The sequence below is a fragment of the Rhagoletis pomonella genome, unplaced genomic scaffold (genome assembly GCF_013731165.1).
Source record: "Rhagoletis pomonella isolate Grant_MI unplaced genomic scaffold, Rhpom_1.0 Rhpom_scaffold_00006, whole genome shotgun sequence".
Lineage (NCBI taxonomy): Eukaryota > Metazoa > Arthropoda > Insecta > Diptera > Tephritidae > Rhagoletis > Rhagoletis pomonella.
This window is the reverse complement of record NW_023458560.1, coordinates 63,176,530-63,200,343: the sequence shown is the minus strand read 5'-3', so window position 1 is coordinate 63,200,343 and position 23,814 is coordinate 63,176,530. Positions and strand designations below refer to the sequence as shown.

The following is a 23,814-nucleotide window of genomic DNA, read 5'->3' as shown; positions in this document are numbered from 1 at the left end:
ATTTATATCCTTACATTGAGCCACTCGCCTTCGCACGAGTGTATTTTCAGATATTTATGCATTCCCGCTAAGTAATCGTACATAAACAAACTTACTTGCTGGAAACTACAAACCACTCGCGTCAATTTACCACCCACCTCTGGTTTATTTATTTGTCGTTGTTGATAGCGAAAAAAATTTACATATTTGATTATGATTTCAATTGCATGCAGCTCCTTCTCAATCATTCGGTTTCTGTTTTATGTTTTGCATGCTGAATTTATAATTCATTGACAAAAATAGCCAGCATTGCTATGTATTAATCATTAGGTATTTATAGCAAGCGAACCGCGGCAATTGCTTGCGTCAAAATATTTACCGTAGCGTAATACACTTTTTCTTATATAATGCATTTGTGCATAGAACAATAAACTGCATTATTGAGTGGGTGTGTCCATGAACGTTAGGCTAATTAACTTAAATTAAAATGTTTTTGGGTAACTGGTTTGGCATGCAAACATATATACATGTGTACATAGTAGATAGTTATGCATACGTAGTCGTCATAGATGTAATTAAGAGGAAATGCATAGTATTTACGTGTCAAGCCTAAGGGAAAAAAGCATGAAAAACAAGGTTACATGAACTTAATAAAAATTTACATACAAGTTCGGGCCCTTACTCAACGTCTTTTTGTCTATTTATGCATTTTTTTAATTCAAATAAAAATTAGTTGCTAACAATTCCTTTGGATATACAAAAATTTATCCGAAAATTAAATAAATATGGCAAAAGGCATAATTTGGTTTGGATCTATGCGTTTTTCATTACCATTACCATTGCCGTTTTCTTTACCATTACCACGACCATTATTACGATTATTATTACCATTACCGTTATCAACGCCATTATCATTTACAATGCAACTAATACAATGGTGACGTCATTATCATTACCATTATATACCATAACCTTTACCATTACCATTACCATTACGACACCATTCCGGCTACCATTCCCAGAATAACATTACCATTACGATTACTATTACCACTAAAATTACTATTACCATAACCATAACAATTACAATTACCATTACCAACATCATTACCACAACGATACCATTATTTCTGCCATTATCTTCAATAATTTAATTAGAAACGTCTCTGATCTAAGCACATACATACCCATATCTAACTGTGGTTATTCCAAAGTGTCCATTTACTGTCCTGCATCAAATGTTGAGGTTCCATAGTTTAACTTCCGTTATATCTGCCAAGCTGGCGATAAAGCGAGTTTCCAAGTACTTGAGTGGCCTTGTCTGGAGAGCGGGACAATGACAACGGAAAGGGTTAAATTATTCATTCTCTGCCATCGTTGGAAGTTCTCAGTGCATATCTTTTTAAGCCTTGGCCATAAAGGCCTCGAGACTTCACACTCGCGACTATCGCCTCTAGATTTATCCACCGGGCATTTGTTAGGGCTGTGGTGCACTCGTTAATTGTTCCTCAGTAGATAATTAATCAGTGTTTGCAGAGAGTTATATGCTCGGTTGAACTGCATTGATTTCATATATCTCCGTACCAAGTTCCAGTTCTCTATTATGGAACTTCCAGAGATATGCAGGTTCGCTTTATATGGAAGGTGCCACGCACCCCTTTCCAATAGCCCCACTTTTTAGCATGACTATGCGATTGATTTTATATATTACGACCCTCGTGCGACATGTGAAGCATTCCCGTACAGACTCGATCCTATTATCCGCGATAAATATGGCTACATACATCGTACAGTCAGACATTTTTCTTAAACCTGGACTAGTTCTTATGATGAACTGAGGTTTTTGAATAAAATAAAAGCAAACCAGTCAAAAACCAGAAAAAAAAATTTAATTGGTAGACAACATTTCGAGTGCCTCCCCCTGTATATACATATGTACAAATACATTTTTTGTTATTTATTTGTAATAAAATTAAATACCTTGCAGCCGGTTTCACGAGCAATTTAAATGGAAAATGATTTTTTATTTTCGGTCAATTTCCATACAAAATTCAAGAAATTTAAATTATTTTTCACTTAAGTTGGTTTCGTGAAATTGGCTGTTAGTATTCCAAGAATTCCTTCATTTTTGAGGGTTACAGTTTTTTGTTAAAAAAATTTGGCCATATTGATTACGAATAAATTTACTATTGCCGTTACCATTATAGAAATGCAATAAGTTTTAAATCATAATTAATTATTTCATTAGAAATCGGCAAGCTCTTAACCCTAATCATTTAATTGAATGTACTGCATATACTGATCGCTTTGCTAGCTCAATGGATTAATTTAATAACTAATTAGTTAAATGACAGCGAGCACATTCTTTATTAAGACTGTTTGGATGTCACTAATATGAGCTCGCGAAAGCTGTCATTTGGATCATTTTTTATACTTTACAGGTTATGTTGTATACATACTATAAATCAATGGTCATATTTATGTATGTATGCATGTGTAATATGTATGTAGCTAGACTTAAACAAATGATGTAGGATTGTATATAAAAACTTACATACGTACACGCATACAATTGCTCAGAGCCACGCGCCAAAGTCGCCACCAGATTTCACTTAGGCAAATTTCGACAAGTCAATAACTGAAGTATTTAACAGCAACATAAAGTGCGGGTTAATGCAACTACAGGGTCGGCGAAAGTGCGTAAAGCTCATTAATTATTCTCGTTTTCGCTGCCAAATGATTGTCTTAATATTTACTTAGTTATTCTTAATATGCTTAAGCTCTCTTAACCCAACAAACTTGTCATTAACAAGCTTTCTTTCTGTTAATTTTTCTTACAGCGAAGTTACAGAAGGTGCCTTACAAGTATGGCGTGCGCTGCCCGAGCGTATACGTCAGGATCCGAGCTTAGCATCGTTTCGCATGGAACATGAGCGTCTACATGGCGGTGAGTATAAACAAAAAAAAAGACTAAAGTAACGAAAGATACGCAGGAAAACTGAAGAGGCAAACTATCAGTAGTAATATATTTTTTATTATTTAAAGCCTAAAAATTTTTGAATTCGTAAAAGATGATAAAAATTACGGGAGCTGATGAAGTTCAATTTGAAATTAATATCGACTATTCGTTTATTCGATTCAGTCACTTACATAAATACTTAGGTTAGGTTAAAAATTACATTAATTTCATTCTGTCGGTACATGTCAGGTTTTTTTCATAGCCACTTCGTGAACAATACAGCACTATTTCTGTATTATTTCATTACTAGTCTCGAGCTACCCCGAAATGATCCCGAACTAGTCTCCAAATTGGCCTGTAGTGGCCCTGAAAAAATCGTGAACCCGAAAAGATTACGAACAAGTCTTGAAACGGTCCTAAAAGTACCCTTACTAGTCCCGAACAGATCGTGAAATGGTCTTTGAAATAGTCCTCAGCTAGTCCCGTCGTAGACCCCAAATTAACCCGAAGAGTCCCGGAATAGTCCTGAAATAGTAGCGATAAGGTCGCTAATTAGTCCCAAAACAATGCAGAACTATTCCCGAAATGGTCCAGACCTAGGCTCGAAATGTTCCTGAACTAGTCTCTAACTGGTCCAGAACTAGTCACGAAATTATCCTGAAATCGCCCTGAGTTAGTCCAGAAATGTTCATTTGTTCACACAAGAAGGAATCTCATATTTTCTGCTAAACTACACATAAAGCAGTTACAAATTTCCCGCTGGGTTAATGTAAATTTTATCCATCCCCAGAGCTGACATGTTTACTCATCAAAAATTTAATTTGGCAATTAAAAAGCAGACGACTTTAGTCTACTTGCCATTATCCTAGTCCCGCATTATTCTTTTTTAGAGGACAACAAATTCTGAACATAAATAACCAATTACATTATTTTGCGTAACTCGAACACATTAAGCACTTAAAATATTGCTTGCATCACTTCTTAGAGAGTTGTTGTTATTATTATTATTCATACAAATTACATCTATAAATTCTCATTTCTCATTCGATGCCATACGAGTAAAATAAGTAATGAGGACATTCTTGTATGAGAGCAACCTAAAAATGCGAAGTCACGTGCCAAAAGAAAATCAAATTATACGCGCATAGCAACACACAAAAACAATGGCAAGCCATAAACAAGGAAGCGTGACGTGATTGAGCGACATAATCATCAAAATGAACGCTTGTCAAATGTCCACTGTCATTATTTAACTTATATACTATGTACATTGAACAAGTTGTGATATATGTATTTAGGTCTTTTCAACAAGTACCTACATTAGGGTGGTCCAAAAACAGTAAAGTCGGTATTGTAATGATCTCACCCCTAGGATTGTTCTATATCGAAAAAAATATACCCCCTTTTTGTTTTTTTGAAATCAAAAAATATTTAGAGGTCGCTCAAAGCGCTCAAACTTTCCCATGTATTTTTATATGGGGGAAAAAAAAACTTTTCGTAGAAATGGTATAGAATTCTTGAAAATCAATACTTTTCGATCGGAAAACTCTGGTTCTCTTCAGGAGACTTTCAATAATAATACATAATTGTTTATTTAACCATTTCTTAATACTAACGATTTTTTATTGGTTCGCCCATTGCATTTTTCGGGGTTTTCGGGGTTTTCGTGGGTTTTTAGCGGGCCTATAAATTATAGTTGCGATGAAAAAATGGTTAAATAAACAATTGGGTATTATTATTGGGAATCTCCCGCAGATAAACTGAGTTTTCCGATAGAAAAATATTGATTCTTAAGACTTCTATACCATTTCTACGAAAAGTTGTTTTTTCCCCATATAAAATATATGGAAAACTTTGGGCGCTTTGAGCGACCTCTAAATATTTTTTGATTTCAAAATAAAAAAAAATAGGGATATATTTTTTTTTTTGGTATAGAACAATCCTTGGGGGTGAGAGCATAAAAATTCCGACTTTACTTTTTCACATGCATTTTTGGGCCACCCTAACCTACATACATAAATATGTCCATTTCCGACTATTTTCTAAGAGCCATCTCAAATCGAAAACAGCAACAATGTTTAATTTCCTGTTTGTTAGACAAAACACTTGGCATCCGCAGACACACGCAGTTATTTATTATTGTTGTGCTGGAAGCACATTTCTTTACCGTTCTGAATTTCCACCCAAGCAGCCTAACCCCTAACGCCTGTCCACTCCTCAGATTATTCTTGTTTATCTTCTTATTTATGTTCAATGCAAAAAGGAAATTAATTAAGTGGAGTGTTATGTGGTTTTGCAAAAAATATTGAGCATCAAATTTCATTTTAATTTTTCTCGTTTTTTTTTTACTCTCGCACACAGACTTAGACCCCTTGCCTTCGCCGGATATGCCTGAACACTATGTTAAGGCGTCGAATGCTTTTACCAAGGTGGGCATCAATGTGACCAATGAGCTGGGACAAGTTCGCATACTGGAAGTTAGGTAAGTACTTACATAGCTATTCCAGGAAGTGGAAATTACATATTTGATTGACTTATTGCATTGCGTTTTTCTGTTTTTTTTTTTAGGGACATGGAAAATAATGCCGACGATCATCATGACGAGCACGATGAACCACATTCGCGTAGGAGGGTGAGTTATTCTGGCCTTAAAGCAGTTAGATAAGGAAAATATTTTGTAAATAATATACTATTATGAACTGAAATTCATTGACGTCAAAAAAGGCGTGAGTACCGGTACTCATGAAATCTTTGTATATAAGTAGTTGCATAAATAGGCTAGATTACAAATTAATAATAACTAGTGTTCGCCCAGCGGTTGAAATTCAACCGATAAAATTAGGGATTGTTTATGTGAGTTGAATGAGCTGAAAAAACATTAGTTGGAATGGGTTAAGTGGAGGGGAGTTTAGCTTAGCACTTAGCATACCACTAAACCATAAAATAAGATTAAATAACATAACATATGAAGCATAACACACCACAATATAACATCGCACAATCTTCAGTTGTATTTCCTTTTTATCCCTATCACTTTCTTCCTCTCTATCTAAATCTTATTTATTTTGGTTCACTTTATGCCGAATGATGTTGCCTTTGATGCCACATCAAGTGATATCATTTCATGTAGTGAAATTGGGTGTGGTGAGTTGCGGTGTGATGGAATTGGGTGTGGGAGTTACGGTGTGGTGAACTTAGGTGTGGTGAGTTAAGGTGTGGTGAGAAAGTTGAGGTGTGGTGAATTAAGGTGTGGTGGGTTTAGGTGTAGAGAGTTAAGGTGTGGTGAGAAAGTTGAGGTGTGGTGAATTAAGGTGTGGTGGATTTAGGTTTGGGGGTTAAGGTGTGGTGAGTTGAGGTGTGGTGAATTGGGTGTGGTGAATTTAGGTGTGGGGAGTTAAGGTGTGGTGAATTAATGTGTGGTGAGCTCAGGTGGAGTAAGTTTTTAAGCGGATGTGAGATGAGTTGAGGTAAGTTAAGTTAAGTTAAGGGGTTATGATCTTTATCCTTATCTTCATCTTCATCTTCATCTTCATCTTCATCTTCGTCTTCATTTTCTTCCCCGTCTTGGTCTTCATCTTCTTCTTCATCTTTATCTTTTCCTTTATCCTGATCTAAATATGTCCGTTATTTTCTTCATTTCCATATTCACCCCACCATTGTTATTGTGTTAGGTATTTAAATTTTCCTTCCTCTTTGTCTTTATATTTAGGTTTCTTTACTTTTATTTTAATTTCTTTATTTATCCCTTTCTTCTTCTCCATACTCAACTTTACCTTCTTCCTTTTTTGAGTCTAATCTATTCATGTACATACATACATACATCTTATTCCTAAACTGCTGCTTAGCACGTTTTTTTAATTCACTATCAATATTAAAGCATACATTTAGGAGGCATTTCCGCCCCAACCATGTACATGTATGGTACTTGTATTGGTGTGACTTTTGAATTGATTTTTTCGCTCTATTTTAAACTAATTTGAAATTTTAAAAATTGCCTGCACATCAGCATCAAAATACCTTTCTAATGATATATAATTGTTTATACCTTAGAAGTATAGTTTAGCCGTAAAAGGGGTGTAAACGAAACATGATTGCCTATTTATATAATTGATTTCATTAAATTTTATTCAATTTGCCTGGACCAGTACAAGAGTTTTTCATATTGTGGAAAGTCGTGAGCTTGTCATGAAATCTTGAAATGCTCCCGAAATAGTCCTTACTAGCTCCAAAATCATCCCGAAACGCTCCTAGAATAGTCCTTAAACCCGCCCGAAAATGGACCAAAACTAATCCATAAATGAAGCAGAACTAGTCCTTAAGTAGTCTGAAATGGTTCAGAACTAGGCCCGAAACAGTCCTGGACGGGTCCCCAAATTATTCCGAAATGGTCCTGAAATAGTTTTGAACAGGCCACGAAACTATCGAAAAAGTCGTGAACTTGTCCCGAAATGACCTCGTAAAAGTATTGAAACGGTTCGGAAATGGTGCCTTATACTTTGCCCAATCTTACATGGGAGACTGTACACCGGATCAGGGAATCGTAACATAAAATCGATTCTAATTTTTCTGAAATATGTACATTAGGGTGCATCACCAAAAAAAAAATTGCGAGTTTTCCACCGGAATTATAAAACGTATTATATTTTAAGACTCTCGCCAAAATATTTCGGACAAAATAATGGTTTACGTTAAGCAGACCGATTTGCAAATTCCTCCAGAAAATATCATTATTTTGATTCCGTTGATAAAATTTTTAAACATTTCTATACAAACGTTTTAAGCGTAAAATCTTATGCTGAATTTCCTCTAGGCATTAAATGGCAAAAATGACAAAATTGGTCATTAAAAAATAATCATCTCATTACTTAAAAAATAGTCACTAAATTCATTTCCACATGGAAATTTTTTTAGTGGCATACACTTTTTGTCAATTCAATGCCTAGTGGAAACACGGCATTATATCATATGATGTGATTTTTTAGAAAAACAATATTTTTTCTAAATTAATTTTTTTATACAAAACTAGATTTTTAGTGTAATTATCAAATGGCTCCAGCTGACGTAAATCTTAATATATTTCCGAAGTATTTTGGTATGAAAATATAATACTTTTTATAGAAGCGATGGAAAAACAATACTGATTTTTGATTGGATAGAGAGTGATGCACACTAATGTACTTACGAACACACCATACCATACCACTTGAAATGTTTTGTTCCAACGAAAGTTAATCTATACGTTTTCCTTCCTTTCTTTTCCTTTTAGAAAATCCTGAAGTGGTTTAAAATTTCCGTGCTGTTGGTAGTTTGGGCTGTGTTTACTGCATTCCTAATGTCGAATACCGAACATGTCGATGAACTCAGACTGATTAGTGTTCCTAGGAGCGGTGAAGAGAAATGTAAGCACAAAATATTCTTACCCCACCACCCTCCATTCAGTTAGAGATCGTTAATTTTTAAACAAACCCCTCCACAGTATTCCCCGTAACGACCGCCACGCTATCGCGTCTTGGACTGAAGCTAAAGGGACCTTTCCGTCAGCAAGAATCCTCCGATTCGGTTGGCAAAAACAAAAGTACCTACTCAGCCGCACCAGCGCTGCATGTGCAGATACAACGCAAATACTACAATGCCAGCGGTGATGAAATCTACGTGGAAGATGCATCTACGGTTTGGAAATTATCAATGGTCTATCCAGAGGAATTGGATACCGTTAAGGAATCGTGGAAGGCCAACAATTATGGCATAACGCCAGCCGACGAAGAACTGCTGCTGCAAGCCAACTACACACAGTTGAATTTGCGCTTCATCGCCAACATCGACAAGGAATTCCCACTGCAGCTGTGTATAGATGAGTCGCCCATCTATAAAAAGGAGGGTGTCATCTATGCAGCGATCGTCTTGTGTGGATTGTATATAATGATAATTTGGGAAATTGTTAATCGTACCTTCGCGGCAATGATTGCCTCAACGCTGTCAGTTGGCATACTGGCGGCGCTCAATTCACGTCCCTCCATGGCGACGATAATGGGTTGGATTGATGTGGAAACGCTGCTGCTGCTCTTTGGCATGATGATATTGGTGGCTATACTCTCGGAGACTGGCATCTTCGACTATTTGGCTGTGTATGCTTATAAGGTGAGAGGGAGGGAGGTGGAATGAAAGAGGGAAAGCAATTGAGTTTCTGACTAAGTATATAACTCCCATTTTATGTGCTTTACAGATTACGAACGGACATATTTGGCCGCTTATCAATTGCCTGTGTCTATTTACGGCGGTACTCTCCTCATTTCTGGACAATGTGACGACGGTGTTGCTGATGACACCAGTCACTATACGCCTCTGTGAGGTGATGTCGCTGAATCCGGTGCCTATACTGATGTGCATGGTGATCTATTCGAATATCGGTGGTGCGCTGACGCCCGTAGGCGATCCGCCGAATGTGATAATTGCTTCGAATAATTTCATTGCAAGAAATGTATGTATTGGTAATACTAGCGAGACAATTCTGGTTAAGATAGTTGAAAGTCTTTGGAAGAAATTGAAAGACAGTAGGCAAGATTGTTTGAAAGATGTTTATTCTGGCACGAAAGTCTTACAAAGAAAAGCTCGCTTGCCAACTTTCATTATCAGAGACCATTTGAACAGAAAGCAATTGAGCATATTCCAAATACATACATACATATGTATGTATGTATAAGATTTTATTCGCGTTGCCGAGTGAGTAAAGCACGATCGGAAGTTTTTTGTTTAATTTATTATTTTTTTTATTTAAGATATATAGATAGACAATATATAGAAAAATATATGATATTTAAATTAAATGATTTTTAGAAACTCATTTACAACCAATTTCACGAAACCAATTTAAGTAAAAAATGATGATTTAATTTTCTGAATTTTATATGGAAATCGACTGAAAATAAGAAATAATTTTCCATTTAAACTTATTTTTATTTTTTGTATTTTAAATTTTTCTCTTTTTTTAATTTAGTGTTAGGATTTTTTAAAAAGAAAAATATTGTTTGTTGCGTTTAATTTGATTTTTATAAACTTATATTTTTTCTTAATACTATTAATAGAATTTTTTTCCGCTGTGAATTAAATTTTCTTTTAATTTTTAGATGCTACTGTTTTAAAAAGTTTAGTATTTTTTAACTTCATTAAATTTTTTGAAATCTTATTTGATTTTTTTTAATTACTATTTGTTTTAAGTTGATTTTCTCTTAATTTTTATATCTCAGTGTTATAAGAAAATTTTTTTTTTTTATTTCATTGAAGTTTTAAAAGCATATTATTTTTTTCTTTTGTAATTTTAATATTCGTTTAATTTTTAGATTGTATTATTTTAAAGAAAGGTATGATTTTTATTTAATTTTAGCAGAATATTTTTTTTTAAATTTTTTTTTTCTTTCTTATTTTTTCTTGATATTTTATTGCTTTTTAAAAGAAAACTATTTTCTAAGTTTCATTTAAATTTTAGAAACTTATATGTATGTATATTTTTTCTTTTTATCATTGCCTAATTATGTTTTTTTGTAATTTGATTTGCTTTTGATTTTCAGATTTTATTTTCTTAAAATGATTTTTTTGATTTCGGTTAATTTTTGTGATCTTACTTATTATTTTCCTTTTTTTATTTTATTTCTTTTTTTAACTAAATTTTCTTTTAATTTTAAGGTTTGATTGTTTTAAGAAGAGAAAAAATGTTTTTTTATTTTTTATTTCATTTAAGTTTTACAAACTTTTTTTAATATATCTTCATATTTTTTCATATATATTTTTTGTTAATTTAATTATTTTGATTTTATTGTTTTAAAAAGAGATATATTTTTAGATTTGATTTAATTTTTAGGAACATATTTTTTTCTTTCCTAATTCAATTAATAGGTTATATTATTTTACGAAGAAAAATATGTTTTTTAATTTCACTTAATTTTGGTAACAGTTTTTTTTTTTTTTAATTTTTTTTTAATTCATATACCTTTTTGTTTAAAAAGTTTTTTTTTTTTCATTTAATTTTTCAACATTTTTTAACTTTAAAATTTTTTCTTTGCTTTTTAATTTAATTTAGTTTTAGGTTCTATTGTTCTTTTAGTTTGTAGTTTTTATTGATTCAGAAAGAAAAATATATATATTTTTATAAAAGACGAACAGAATAACGTTGAGATCTCCTCGTTAGCAGGTCTTTCAATTAGCCTTTCGAGAGACAGAAAATAGCTTTCAAGATTGTTCCCAGAATTGAGAATTGTCTTACGACGGACTTTTGTCTCTGCCCTGTAAATCTAACTGTGATACTTATGGTCTCTTTTCTTCCGAACGTAGGGTGTCAATTTTGCCATTTTCACGCTGCATATGCTGCCCGGTGTGATATTGGTGATGATACAGACCTATGTGCAATTACGTTTTAAGTTCCGCAATACAAACGATTTACAATTCAAAGACTCGCCCGAGGTGGAGGAACTGCGTCACGAGATTCACGTGTGGAAGCGCGCAGCTCAAAGTCTTTCGGCCTATTCGAAGGACGAGGAAATTGTACGTCAAACGCTGATGAAGAAGGTGAATCGCTTGAAGCATAGCTTGAAGAAACGTGTCTCGGAGGCTGGCGAACCGGCGCCCAACTACAAACAAACACTGACGCAGCTGCAGGCGAAGGTAGCACCTAATTTTTTTTTGTACTTTATTTTTTTTTTTTCTTTCACAAAACTAATTTATCTTTTTCTCTTCTTCCTCTTTTACAGTATCCCATTCGCAACAAGTCGCTGCTCATCAAATGCTCATTCGCTCTCGTCTTCGTGATAAGCTTGTTTTTCTTGCACTCAGTGCCCGAATTACAACGCCTCTCGCTGGGTTGGACTGCTCTCTTGGGTGCCATATTTCTGCTCATCTTAGCCGATATTGAGGATATGGAAGCAATATTGGCGCGTGTCGAGTGGTCTACGTTGCTTTTCTTCGCCGCTCTATTCATACTTATGGAAGCTCTATCCGAATTGGGTCTCATAGAATGGATTGGCCAAATGACAGAAAGCATTATTTTGGGCGTGAGCGAAGGTTCTCGCTTAATGGTGGCGGTTTTAATTATACTTTGGGTACGTATTTTGGTAATTTGGATAATTTTGATCTCTCGTAATTGCATCTTGCTTCTCTTTTTTTGCTTAGGTTTCAGCCATAACCTCTGCATTTGTAGACAATATTCCACTAACAACGATGATGGTGAAAATCACAATTTCTTTGGCCGAAAATTCTGCGTTGAATTTGCCACTGCAACCACTTGTTTGGGCTCTGGCCTTAGGTGCTTGTTTGGGTGGTAAGTACTTTACGGAATATTATACAAGCACTAGCTTCCTGGGATTGGTTTAATTTCTTTTTTGTGTTTCCACTTTTTCTACATACTAAATTTTTCGAACCTCATGAATTCTAAACAATGGGGTCAGGGTTTTTGTGTCCTTTTTAGTTTCCTTAATTTTTTCGAAACCTTTTGTGGATTTTGAAGATCTTATTTTATAGCCGTGTGCCAATGAACGAAATTACGAAAGCGGCAGACGTCCACACATAACTATTCGGGGCTGTATTCAAAGTGATACTCCAAATGTTTAGACCGCGGCCTTACAAAGGATGAATAGTTTACACTGACGTGTTCTTCAATCCGGTATAAGTTCTGCCAGGGGCTCTCAGCTTAGGGCAAGTGCTCAGATTTATGCCAGGAAAAAATCTCTGCTGGAAAACCGTTGCCGGAGATTACTCTCCTTTTTGATTATTTTCGTGTCACCGATGGGGTTGATAAGAACTGCGTGATTTAATGGTTAGCATTGCCGAACTTCCTTTGGATCCAGTGGGGTTTGGTTCGCTCATGGGGTTTGGTCAGCTCAGCATGCGCTGGGGGAAGACCTTGGAATGCAAGGTGGATTAATCCTTCTGACCACGATTAGATCGGAGTCGGTCCAGAGTGGTCTTCAGAATAGAGACGGGTGCGGGATATAGGGACCCGCGGAACCCACGATACTGATTTCAAAATGACCGGGATGGGCGGTATCGGGAAGGTCTTAACAAATTTTTCGGCCGGGATGAGACCAAAATCCGTTCCCGACTCTCCCAATAAAACCCACGACCTCCACAAATTCAGAAAATCTTCCTTAAAGACGTTTTATGAAATAGGCACTTTTTTATGTTTTATTGAGACGAAAACGAACAGTGAAGTTAAAAAACTAATCGGATGGTGACAGATCTTTCATCATATTTTTATTATTTAAAATTGATTTGAAAGACATGTAAATTAACCTCGGTGATAGATTTGGGGACCCACGGGACCTGCGGTACAATTCTGGATTTAATATTTAGTTTCATGCCCATCTCTACTTCAGACCAAGCAAGTTACGTCTCCAACAACTGGGGGAGTTTTAACTGTTCATTGCGTCATAGCTAAAAATGCGGTAAGACTGAATATCATCCATTACCCTTACTGTGTCAGCTGAATGGAGGATCGTGAAATGAAATCACCTCAACACCCGCTGCTCGGATGCCTTGCCTCTGCGAGCCTTAGGTTCAAGCACCTCGCGTTCCACTTTTTCTACATTCCCGATGAGCGGTTTTCTTACCAGAAGCCTTATATGTATTCCTCCCGCACTCCCTCTGCTTACATTCTTTCCCTAAATGTTCCGTCCTTTCTGTACCTTTTCCCTTCCCCTCTTAAAGGCACCACAATGACCCTCTAACCCAAGCTAAGGCGCTACTAAGCAAGCCGGCTATTTGCTAGTTTATCCTAAGTCTGAGAAATATTGACAAGGTCCATGAGATTGCATTGGCGGCAATTGGAAAAGCGGCTCATTCTTAGAATACGAGTACTTTAATAAACTGCGATCGGCGATAATATTTTTCAATCTTCCCCATAAATTCCTCAATCCAATTCGGTTAGTTTCCTTAACCGCCATCGTTTTAAATACTTTTTTTTCGGATTTCCAACACTTTATTTGCTACCTATAATATTTCACTGTTTACTTTAAATTTCCCCTTTGTTTCCACAGGCAATGGCACGCTAATCGGCGCCTCAGCGAATGTGGTTTGCGCTGGTGTAGCCGAACAGCATGGCTACAAATTCACTTTTCTCGAATTTTTCAAGTAAGTTGGCAACACTGACTATTAATTTATTTAAAGAATTACAACAAATATATCACTTTTCCATAGGGTCGGCTTTCCAGTTATGATTGGCAGCATTATTGTCTCCACTGGATACCTACTTTTCACACATTGCCTATTCGCCTGGCACTGATCGACACCGCTTGCCTGAATTGGCAATTAATTGCAGTGAGAATACAAATACATACCTCGAATAAGAAAAGCATTGCAGGAATTACAACGTCAAGCGAAAAGAAAAAAAATCGAGCTTTTAGCAACAACCCGTTATTTGTATATACATATAAGAGATATGTATTTAGTACACATCACCACTAGGATACGCATACAAAACATCCTTATGAGTAAATCAATTGAAACAAATTTTTCATTAGAAATATTTAATCTTTGTATTCTAAAAATTAACTTAGTGTGAGAAAAAGAAATTTTCTTGTTGCTGCAAAGCGTCAAGAAAATTTATTTTAAAACTTTTAGGGAAAATTATTTAAAAAAACATTTAAGAAAATTTAACGTTTTGTTTAACGTTTTTTGGTGTAAAAAATATTACGAGTATAAATATTAAATCGTAAAATTAATATCATTCTAAATAACAAACGAAGCATAAATTTAAGTGTAAAAAGCAACAAAAAAAATCATAACTACTAATATTGAATTTAAAAAAGGGCAAACGAACAGAAATAGAAGAAGAAGCAGAAAAAAAAACAAAATTATTTTTACAGCTGTTGTTACTTTAGTCAATAGTCTATGGGAAGTATGTAAAGCAGCAGCGTAGAAGCTGAAGTGAATGTGATGCAAAGTATTTTGGCGCACCGAGCACGTATAGTCCGTTGGCGTTAGTTTATGACCAGTATGTATAGTAAAGTAGCAAAATTTTCATACACGAATACACTTGTTGAGAAAACAATATGAAGCTACTGAAGACTAAATTACGGAAAAGTGGCCATTTTGAAGTGCTGTAAATTTTTTAATATTAATAAATTATATACATATTTCTGTTTTGTTTCGTATTAGTATTTTTGTTAATATTTTTTTTTTTTGGTATTTTTCTTGCTTATCTTCATTTCTTCGACATTTTTTCTTGATAAGTATTACGCATATATTTAGAAATGAAACATACACTCCGTAGCACATGAATAGGGACAATGCTTCTTCGCTTTTATTTGTTGGTAATTTTTCTTTCAATTAATTTTTATTATTTTTTAATTAAAAATACAGTGCACTCTTAAAAAAAAACCACGTAAACGTAAGTTTCAAGCATTGTAATAAATTAAGAAAGATTCATCAAATTTTCCTTAAAATTTCAAACTTTTTTCTCACAATAGCTAGAATTTTTCTGGGTATGCAGTTTGTACCCCTTTCAATTTGAGTATAATTAACTGGAAGTTGGAAGTAGCAAAAAATTACCGTTGATTTTTGAAAATTTTTTCACTGACGCTTCACAATTTTTTTATATGGAAAATATTGCTTAAGAGCGTCAGTTTAAAAAAAAATCAGAAATTAACTGTAATTTGTAGCTACCTGCACTAAATACCCCAAAAAAAAAATCTAAAAATTGAGAAAAAAAGTTATGAAGAAAATGTTATGATTTTTTTTTTTTGTTCTCTACAAAGTTTAAAACTTGCGTTTATGTGTTTTTTGTTAGATAATTAACTGCATTTCAATTGAAAACTAACAGAAATTACATTTTTTTAAATAATTCATAAAGAAAAACCGAAAACCCATTGCCCTTATTCAATTGCATGGAAATTTAGTAGACATATTTGACCGACATATTTAAATGAATTACTAAAAGTAAAGTTTTTCGCCAAAAAATTTATCTATAAATTATTTATATCTCGACGTTCATATAAAAATTATACATACTGCGAGTATACATATTATTATGCCATTCGATTTCATTGTTTGCATTATTTAAAATGCCTTTGCCTTGAAAATCAGTTTAATAACTATATATTAGTATACATATATTTATGTACTATGCATATACTATTTGATTTTAGTTAAATGTAATCTCTTTATTATTGTGTATAACATTTAGATATTTTATGTAACTACTTTTAAGAGATACTGTTATTTATATGAATAAATAAAATCAATTTCACCAAAAAATATTGAAAACTTATCAAGTGGAGTTGTGTGCTTTTCAAACTTATTGATAAGAGAGTGGAGGCGACTTACGGAAGGTTTCAAGACCAGGGCGAACTCCTGTAAGTACAGTGATGGCGACCAAGTGGCCGCTGTTTATAATGGGAATTTTTGCACACTATTAAATGGCTGCAGCATTGAAAGTTTTAGAATTTGATTTTTTAAATATGTGGCAACCCTCCTAAATGTAGTTCGGAAATAAAGCACGTCAAACTCATTTAGATTGATAACTTGATTGATATAACTTGTGCATAATTTAATTTAATTCGACTTTTCAAGCGGGCGGCAACCCTCTTCGAAACATTTTCAAAATAAAACCCTCTAAAACCTCTTTCGTCTGATACCCATATTAAATAATTTGAATATTATTTTTTAAAAGGTGGCAACTTTTTTCTGAAAAGCAAAACTCAAAACAAAAATTCGAATTTAACGCCAGTAATAGGCGGTACCACTGAGAAAAATAAAAAAAATAATTATCTGAGTAAAACATAAGTATGTATAATAAACACATATAGTTAGCGTGACCATATTTATAAGAGCAAATACGGAACAAAAATAATTTTGCTAATTTTTTCAAAAAAATTAATAAATTTTAAAACCTTCAATGATCCTAGATGTATTAGCCCTGAAACAGCATCCTGAGTCAAAATATTTTTCTCGATCTCTTGTGGAAACAGCGCATACATGCATGTTCAGTGGTAAAATCATAAATTTTTAGGATATTTTTTTATAACTTCAGACCTGAAGCTCGCGATTTGTACCCCACAAAGTTTGTTAAATTTTAGTATAATTTATTTTTAAGTCTTCAAAGACTTTTATTTTGAGACTTATGTTATAAAAGTCTTGTCATAATAATTATGAGTGCGAAATAATGTTTAAAGTCTAAAAGGACGGGACCGTTTCGGGATTAGTTCGGGACTAGTTGAGGGCCAGTTCGTAAACTTGTTGGAGAGTAGTTTGGGGCCAGATGGGGGCCAGATGGGGGCTAGTTTGGGACTTTATTTTATATGAACAATGTTCATTGAACATAGTTCCGAAATGTTTCCAAACTAAGCCCCAACTAGTCCCAAACAACTGCCCGAGTAGTCCCGAACTGGTCCCCACCTATGCCGAATTGGGCCACAACTAAACTCGAAATGGTCCTAAACAATCCCCGTCTTTTAAGACTTAAACAATTTTTTCGCACTCATATTTATTATGAAAAGACTTTTATAATATAAGTCTTAAAAGAAAAGTTTTTGAAGGCTTAAAAATATTTATTTCATTGATTATTATGAAAAAAATTTTATAATATAAGTCTCAAAATAAAAGTTTTTGAAGACTTAAAAATATTTATATCTCTGATAATTATTATGAAAGGACTTTTATAATATAAGTCCTTGAACAATAATTATAGATGACTCGAAAAATATTTAACTTAATATAATAATTATAGATTGATTTTTATTCTTTTCTCTTATAACAGTTATGTCTCTGTTTTTGAATATATTTATGAGTACTATATCCGACCAATTTTTAATGAAAACGAAAGCGTATTGTAATATTTTACAACATAAAAAAATCTGGCTTTAAAATTAGGTGTTTTGGATAAAATTCGGCGTTGAGTACACAAAGGTAAAAAAGAGGGATTTTCAGTGTCCGACCATGGTGCACCAGGCACATTCATACAATAGTTACAAAGAAATTATTTGTTCGGTTTTTTTTTTGAAATTGGTTTCACACATTAGTTATTTATCTATATGTTAACAAAATATCTTTCACCGTTGTATATTTAAGTTCCAACGATATATCTATATTCACAGTTGATCACATTCTGGAGTCATATGTTCCTGTTAAGGCATCGAAATTCCGAACACTGGATACGGGACAAATATAGGACATAAAAAAACTACTGAACTTTTGGCTTCTCGTATAATATACGTAAATAAATTACGAGGATAATTGGCGAAAAAATGAATGTCCAGTACAATACAGGGCGAATGGCCACCGTGCCTATTAGAGCTGTCAAACTATCGATAGTCAAGCCCATCGATGTTTTACGATAGTCTTTAGGGTGACTATCGATAGTATTGACCCATTTCAAATGTTTTTCTAAATCCATTTATTTTTCGTTATCTTGCGGTTCACGGTTTTAGTATGGAGAAAAATGGCTAGAAATTCCTTCGCCGTGTAAACAGTCAAAAAGCGATTTCAAAAATTTTTCCTGCAATTCGCCTTTCGGAAAAAAATTCGTTCGAGTGACACTTTACATGCAAAGTGCCACTGCAAATGCAACTGCTTGCTGCAATTTCTCAATTTAGCAGTCTTTTGAAATGTACTGCATTGCCCCGTCTAACACGCTCTTAAGACGGAAATGTAACCTCTGCTATTTTCACGCTTAAACTAAAAAAAAATGGCGCTTTTAGAAATAATGCCATGAACCAACTAAACAGATCACCCAGCACGGCAACCGTGTACTTGTAATTGCATTTGAGAAAAAAATAAAAATTGTTGATAATGTCATTTTTTAATCGGTTGTTTCATTCACACAGATGGTTTCATTCCGTTTCATTCACATGGCGGCGAAAAAATGATGTCACTGCAAAAAAATATACTTTTTTCTCGCACACCGTCCTGGGTGATCTTTATTCGTTCGTTCATGAAATAATCATATATGTAATACTTCTATATTGGCAGTAAGCTAACTTCTCAATGTGTAAGCATTCCGAAATCAAAGCGAGACAGTCTAGTACCGTTTTTGTCAATGTATTGTGTACTTGAGTGCCGTTTTTGTATATGTGTTGTGTACATGTTTATTTATAAACGTGTGTGTTCCTTTTCTTTCGTACGTGTTTATTGATATATCTGTACTGTAGTGTTTTCGGACGGTACTAGCTCTTACTGCCAATATAGGAGTATTACATATATGGAAATAATGTTGCCAATTTTTGTTCTCTTTGAACGATTTAGGGCCGTTTTCTCATCTAACCTTTAGTTTACCGGCCACTTTATCGTCTCGATATACGAGTTTTCGTTTTCTCATAAGAGCATTAATTTCTCGAATCGATAAACTGTTGCTCACCCGACGCAACCTTTAAAATTTGTACCTAGCTCTAAATTTTGGTTTGGTTTTGGTTCATGAGTTAGATATATTAGATATTTCAACCAAGGTTTTGGTTGCTCTATATTTGCTTACATTGCATTGCCAACCTTTGGAATTTTATGACGAATGTAGTGAAGTTTCACTCTAGGAAGTGTAGTGAAGTTTCACTCTACGGAATAACAAATTTATTTTTACCCGTAAGATAAGAAAACGAAAACACTTTAAAGTGAGGAACAATTTATCTGCCCTGTTAGTAAAGGCAACTTTACTGCTTACATTAGAAAACGGCCCTTAAAACGATAGTGGCGTTAATACTAAAACTATCGATAGTTATTTCAAGTGACCAGACTATCGATAGTATCGTCGATAGTTTGACAGCTCTAGTGCCTATAGTGTGTGAGCGAGCACTCATTTTTGCAATATTTCGTCCAATTTTTTTAGTATATTGGACAATAATGCATTATTTTGCTCCAAAGCGTCGGCCTTTCTCAATTCAATGGAATTTCTGGTCTCCAGCGCTGCAATTTTTCTTTCCTCCATAGCAAGTCGGCGTTCTTCAATGTCCATTCTCCTTTTCGCAGCCATATGTTGTGGTGGCAGTGGATCCTCAAGAACTATATTTTCTGTTTGCGCTTTCTCAACGCTTTCCTCAACAAACTGTAATAAAAAGATAAACAAAAACAGAGTTAAGCATAAATGCCGATGGCCCTACTTCTATTTTAAAATGGTCGGCAGGGGTGTCAAATATTTCCACGGAAGTTACTCCATCGCTGCTGCTCTGTAATTATAAATTATTGTATAAATTATAACATACGTATGTATAAATATGCTCAAGCTACAAAAAAGTGTGTATATCTCTTTATTAATGTAAATGTTCTTAACTCACCAATAGCTCGGCAACTTCCGTTTGACCGACAATTGACTCTGAGTTCATCAGGCTAATGATGCGCTCATCTGAGTGGCTTAAATGCTTGTCACTAATTGATGAATCGATACCGCTTCGCTCAATTGCATATCCTAAGTCCACAAATTTTTGTTTGGCCTTGCTCCTATCATTTTTCGGAAACAATTTTCAAGAATCGTAATGCTATTTATGTATGTCTGTATGTAAATTTTCAAAGTTATTTACCTCATATTTATCCACGCTCTTTTCCATCCTTCACCATCCTTTACAGCTCCTCCACACGCATTTAATTTCGGGCCAAGGTGGTTCCACTGATCCAGTAAATTTTTGTAGCCGGTGTTATTGGCGAATCTTAAAAAAAGAATAAAATCTAAAACGATATCATATTTATGTATATGCCAAAATGTTTTCCCCACCTGTCGTGAGCAAACTCCCTGTGTTCTTCCATATATTTAATCAGCATATCTTTTTGCTCCTTTGTCACCCTTTTACTATTACTGTTTTCCATTTTTCCTTTTACTTACAATTAATTATTTTATTAAATGAAGTATTTTAAACAAGCAACAATGCATATAAGTATTACCAATTTTTTGTTGATTTATTTATTTAGCGCGAAATTGAAGCGAAGAATAGAGATTTTTAGCGAAGGAATTTGCCTTATGAGCTGTCAAAAACATTTCACTCACTTTATCCGCATTCATTTTGTTCATCGCTAAGTTCTGTCAAGAAATGAACCAAAAATGGAGATTTTTGGTGATTTTTAGAGTTGCTTTTTTATGACAGCATCGCGAAAATCGCTAAAAAAAAATAGCTTAAATTTATTTAGCGTTTTTTTTACTATAGAGTTTTAGCGATAGTTGGCATCCGGGTGTTGAAATGCGAAAAAGTCGAACTAATAAACTTTTTCGTTTGCACAAAAAACTTCGGGGTGGGGATTTGGGTAATTTGATGAATGGCATCATAATCAATCAAAAAGTTTTGGTTTTTATTTACATACGTCAACCGTAGCCGAACAGGTAGATCTGTAAACTGCCATTCAATAGGTCTTCGGTTCGAGGACAGGTCAGCGCAGACCTTTTCATTTTCTATTTTCAGCATTTAATTAGGTAACCTTATAAAAACTAAACGATTCCTTTTCTTGAAGAAGACATAACATAACACAAAACCGGTCGAGTGTTTTTGAATTGGTCAAATCACAAATCAAGAAATCAATTTCATTTGTTTGTAATTAGAAACAAACAAAAAATCAACAAAATAGACACTGATAAATACACAAAACAAAAAACAATAACCAAAAATGAAAACAATAAAACAACGCAACAATAGCGTTCCTGCTCTTCTTATGATTTACATTATTCATCAGCTGTTCCTCCAACAACTTCATCAGTTTATCTATTATAAGCTGTTTTGACATCTGCTGCTGTTTCACCCGCTCTTGTGATTTACTGCTGCGAGCGCCATCTATCTGCGAGTTTTGTAAATTTCGTGTTTTAATAAATACAGCATGAATACGCGATCCTCCAGTGTGAATACTAAAAACACACGCACTGATAACATATCGCCTTTCAAAGCTACAATACAAAGTGAAGAGTTGAATAATAAAAAATGAACATGAAAATCCGGTAAGCCAGTTGACAGATCGAATGGAAGAGTTTGAGGAGAGGATAATGCAGAAATTTGTTTACATGGTTGTTGACGTGCAAACTGTCAAGATGAGAGCAAGGCGCATCTATACAAGGTGATGTTACTGGAACAGCTGATTTGATATTTCTATCTCTACACTAGTACGGCAGAATGTCATCCATGACGAAATGGCGTAACTTTAGGATGTCATAAAAACAAAAAAAAAAGACGAAAATTATCTCCTATTTCCTTTTATTCTGACATCCTGATGTACATAAGAGCAATAACAAAATACACGGCATTTTTATCACGTTATATGGATGCGCCTTGGATGAGAGCAAGGCATATTAAACAAGTAATAGCAGTAGAGCAAACACAACCCTGTCATGTATGTTGTTATTGCTTGAGAAACCTAGAATGTCAAAACAGAAAGAAATGTAAGCACGTTCGACCAATCAAAAGCATGCATTTGTTATCTGCAAATATATCGAGAGAAAATTCTTTAAAAATTCCTCAAAAAATACTAAAGCGCACCCGAAATTCCTCACGTTTTGAGAAATTACTCACAAAGTGGCAACACTGTCCGTAAGGGTATTTATTTCTTTTTTGTTTAAACTTAAGAGCAACGATATGGGTTTCCTTTTATAGAATGGTGTGATCTCTAACGACTATTGTATATTGTATATCTACTAGTGTCCGACCGAAGCTTGAATTTTAGCCGAAGCCGAAGCCTAATATTAGGTACTATTCAACATTCGGCTGAACACCCAAGCCGAAGCCGAACATTAAAATTAAGCTTTACATCTCAAAAATAACACTACTTTACAAATTTAGGAACATTTTCTGACCTATAGCATTTGACTGCGATGCCTTATATAAAATTTGCCCCTGAATCCGAATATGAAATCAAATGTTAAGAAAGTAGAACAGTTTTCGAGATATAGCTAAATTTCTGTTTTTCGAGTTTTTAAAAGAAGTTATTTCACTAAACTGCCATTTTATCCAGGGGTAGTTAGTTAGTCAATTTCGAAGTTCTTTTTATGATCCTGAAGGTAATTAAATATCCCACCAACAGCGTCTGCCACACTTTTCAATCAAACTATCGGTTTAGAAGCTATTTATACATTTTTTGACAAGCTGGCATAATTTTTAACGAAATTTCAGAAAAATATTCAGTTTTTCTGTAAATTGCGTCTTAAAAACATGTTTACTTCCGTTTATTTATTTGACTTCAAAGTATGATCTTTTGGGAAAAAAATAAACCCTAGCCAATCCAAATTGGATTGAAAGAAATGACAAAACTGTCCGACCTGCGATATTTACATATATATGCATATGCAGGGCCGGATCGTGAACCCGAGGAAATGAGAATAAAAAACTTTGTACGCCCCAGTATGATAGATATTTTATTTTATTTTATTATATATTGTTTACAAATGAATTATATTTTTAACCGACTTCCAAAAAAGGAGGAGGTTATCAGTTCGTCGGAATATTTTTTTATAAATCATATGTTTTCAGTCATATGTTTTTTGCGAGAAATACTCCGCAGTAATTTTAAAATTTCCAAAATTTATATAAAAAAAATTTGGTATTCGAGCGTCGAGCTAACTCGACGGCACACTGTGAGCTTTTTTAACACTTCATGCCAATTAATCGTAGCGCTTTCGACAGACGCAATATTTTGATACGGAACAAAATGGCTTTGGGCCACAATCATCCCTTGACCTTAAAAAAATTGGTCATAAATATTGTTCTTCGAAAAAAGCATGCAAAATCCAACGGATATTAAAAAAAAAAAATTTTTTTTACTCTTTATTATACTAATATTATAGATTTTAAGACGAGAAACACGAGTCCACTGTTTAAAAAACGAAAAAAAATGTCAGCTTCTCAATTTCCGGGACTAGTTCGGCGCACAGATATTTGAGTATAGAGTATGCATTTCATTTCAGATTCCAATTGGTCCTAGTTCGGTCGATACACCCTGTG

The 23,814-nt window shown here is 34.2% G+C and overlaps 2 protein-coding genes across 6 annotated transcripts in view; one reads left to right on the top strand and one right to left on the bottom strand.

The window, feature by feature from the left end:
* Positions 1–15,132, top strand: part of LOC118741094 (P protein) — a 61,495-nt gene extending 46,363 nt beyond the window's left edge. For both annotated transcript variants that reach the window (XM_036472928.1, XM_036472929.1), the window contains exons 2-12: positions 2,820–2,926; positions 5,300–5,420; positions 5,507–5,570; positions 8,205–8,337; positions 8,415–9,076; positions 9,162–9,416; positions 11,264–11,593; positions 11,680–12,027; positions 12,098–12,245; positions 13,960–14,053; positions 14,120–15,132. In XM_036472928.1, coding sequence (XP_036328821.1) covers positions 2,820–2,926; positions 5,300–5,420; positions 5,507–5,570; positions 8,205–8,337; positions 8,415–9,076; positions 9,162–9,416; positions 11,264–11,593; positions 11,680–12,027; positions 12,098–12,245; positions 13,960–14,053; positions 14,120–14,204 — 2,347 coding nt within the window. In that variant the 3' untranslated portion in view covers positions 14,205–15,132. The remainder of the gene's footprint in view (positions 1–2,819; positions 2,927–5,299; positions 5,421–5,506; positions 5,571–8,204; positions 8,338–8,414; positions 9,077–9,161; positions 9,417–11,263; positions 11,594–11,679; positions 12,028–12,097; positions 12,246–13,959; positions 14,054–14,119) is intronic.
* Positions 15,133–19,677: 4,545 nt separating this feature from the next.
* Positions 19,678–21,495, bottom strand: LOC118741731. Of its 4 annotated transcripts, none has more exons than XM_036473702.1 (6): positions 21,197–21,495; positions 20,616–20,996; positions 20,425–20,550; positions 20,182–20,344; positions 20,008–20,073; positions 19,678–19,952 (listed from the first exon to the last, which is right to left on the bottom strand). In XM_036473702.1, the coding sequence occupies exons 2-6, from the start codon at positions 20,705–20,707 to the stop codon at positions 19,704–19,706; spliced, it is 696 nt and encodes a 231-aa protein (XP_036329595.1). In that variant the 5' UTR covers positions 20,708–20,996; positions 21,197–21,495; the 3' UTR covers positions 19,678–19,703. The 4 variants fall into 4 exon arrangements, with proteins under 4 accessions (XP_036329595.1, XP_036329596.1, XP_036329594.1 ...); XM_036473703.1 differs by having other exon boundaries at positions 20,616–20,918; XM_036473701.1 differs by lacking the exon at positions 21,197–21,495 and having other exon boundaries at positions 20,616–20,718; positions 20,783–21,180.
* Positions 21,496–23,814: the final 2,319 nt, after the last annotated feature.

What these genes read in the sequence shown, in the direction of transcription:
- LOC118741731 (XM_036473702.1), bottom strand. Translation starts at nt 20,707, where the DNA reads ATGGAAAACAGTAATAGTAAAAGGGTGACAAAGGAGCAAAAAGATATG. An exon ending in AGGGAGTTTGCTCACGACAG is followed by an intron (nt 20,551 to 20,615) that starts GTGGGGAAAACA and finishes TCTTTTTTTAAG; the next exon opens with ATTCGCCAATAACACCGGCT. An exon ending in CGGAAGTTGCCGAGCTATTG is followed by an intron (nt 20,074 to 20,181) that starts GTGAGTTAAGAA and finishes TTATAATTACAG; the next exon opens with AGCAGCAGCGATGGAGTAAC.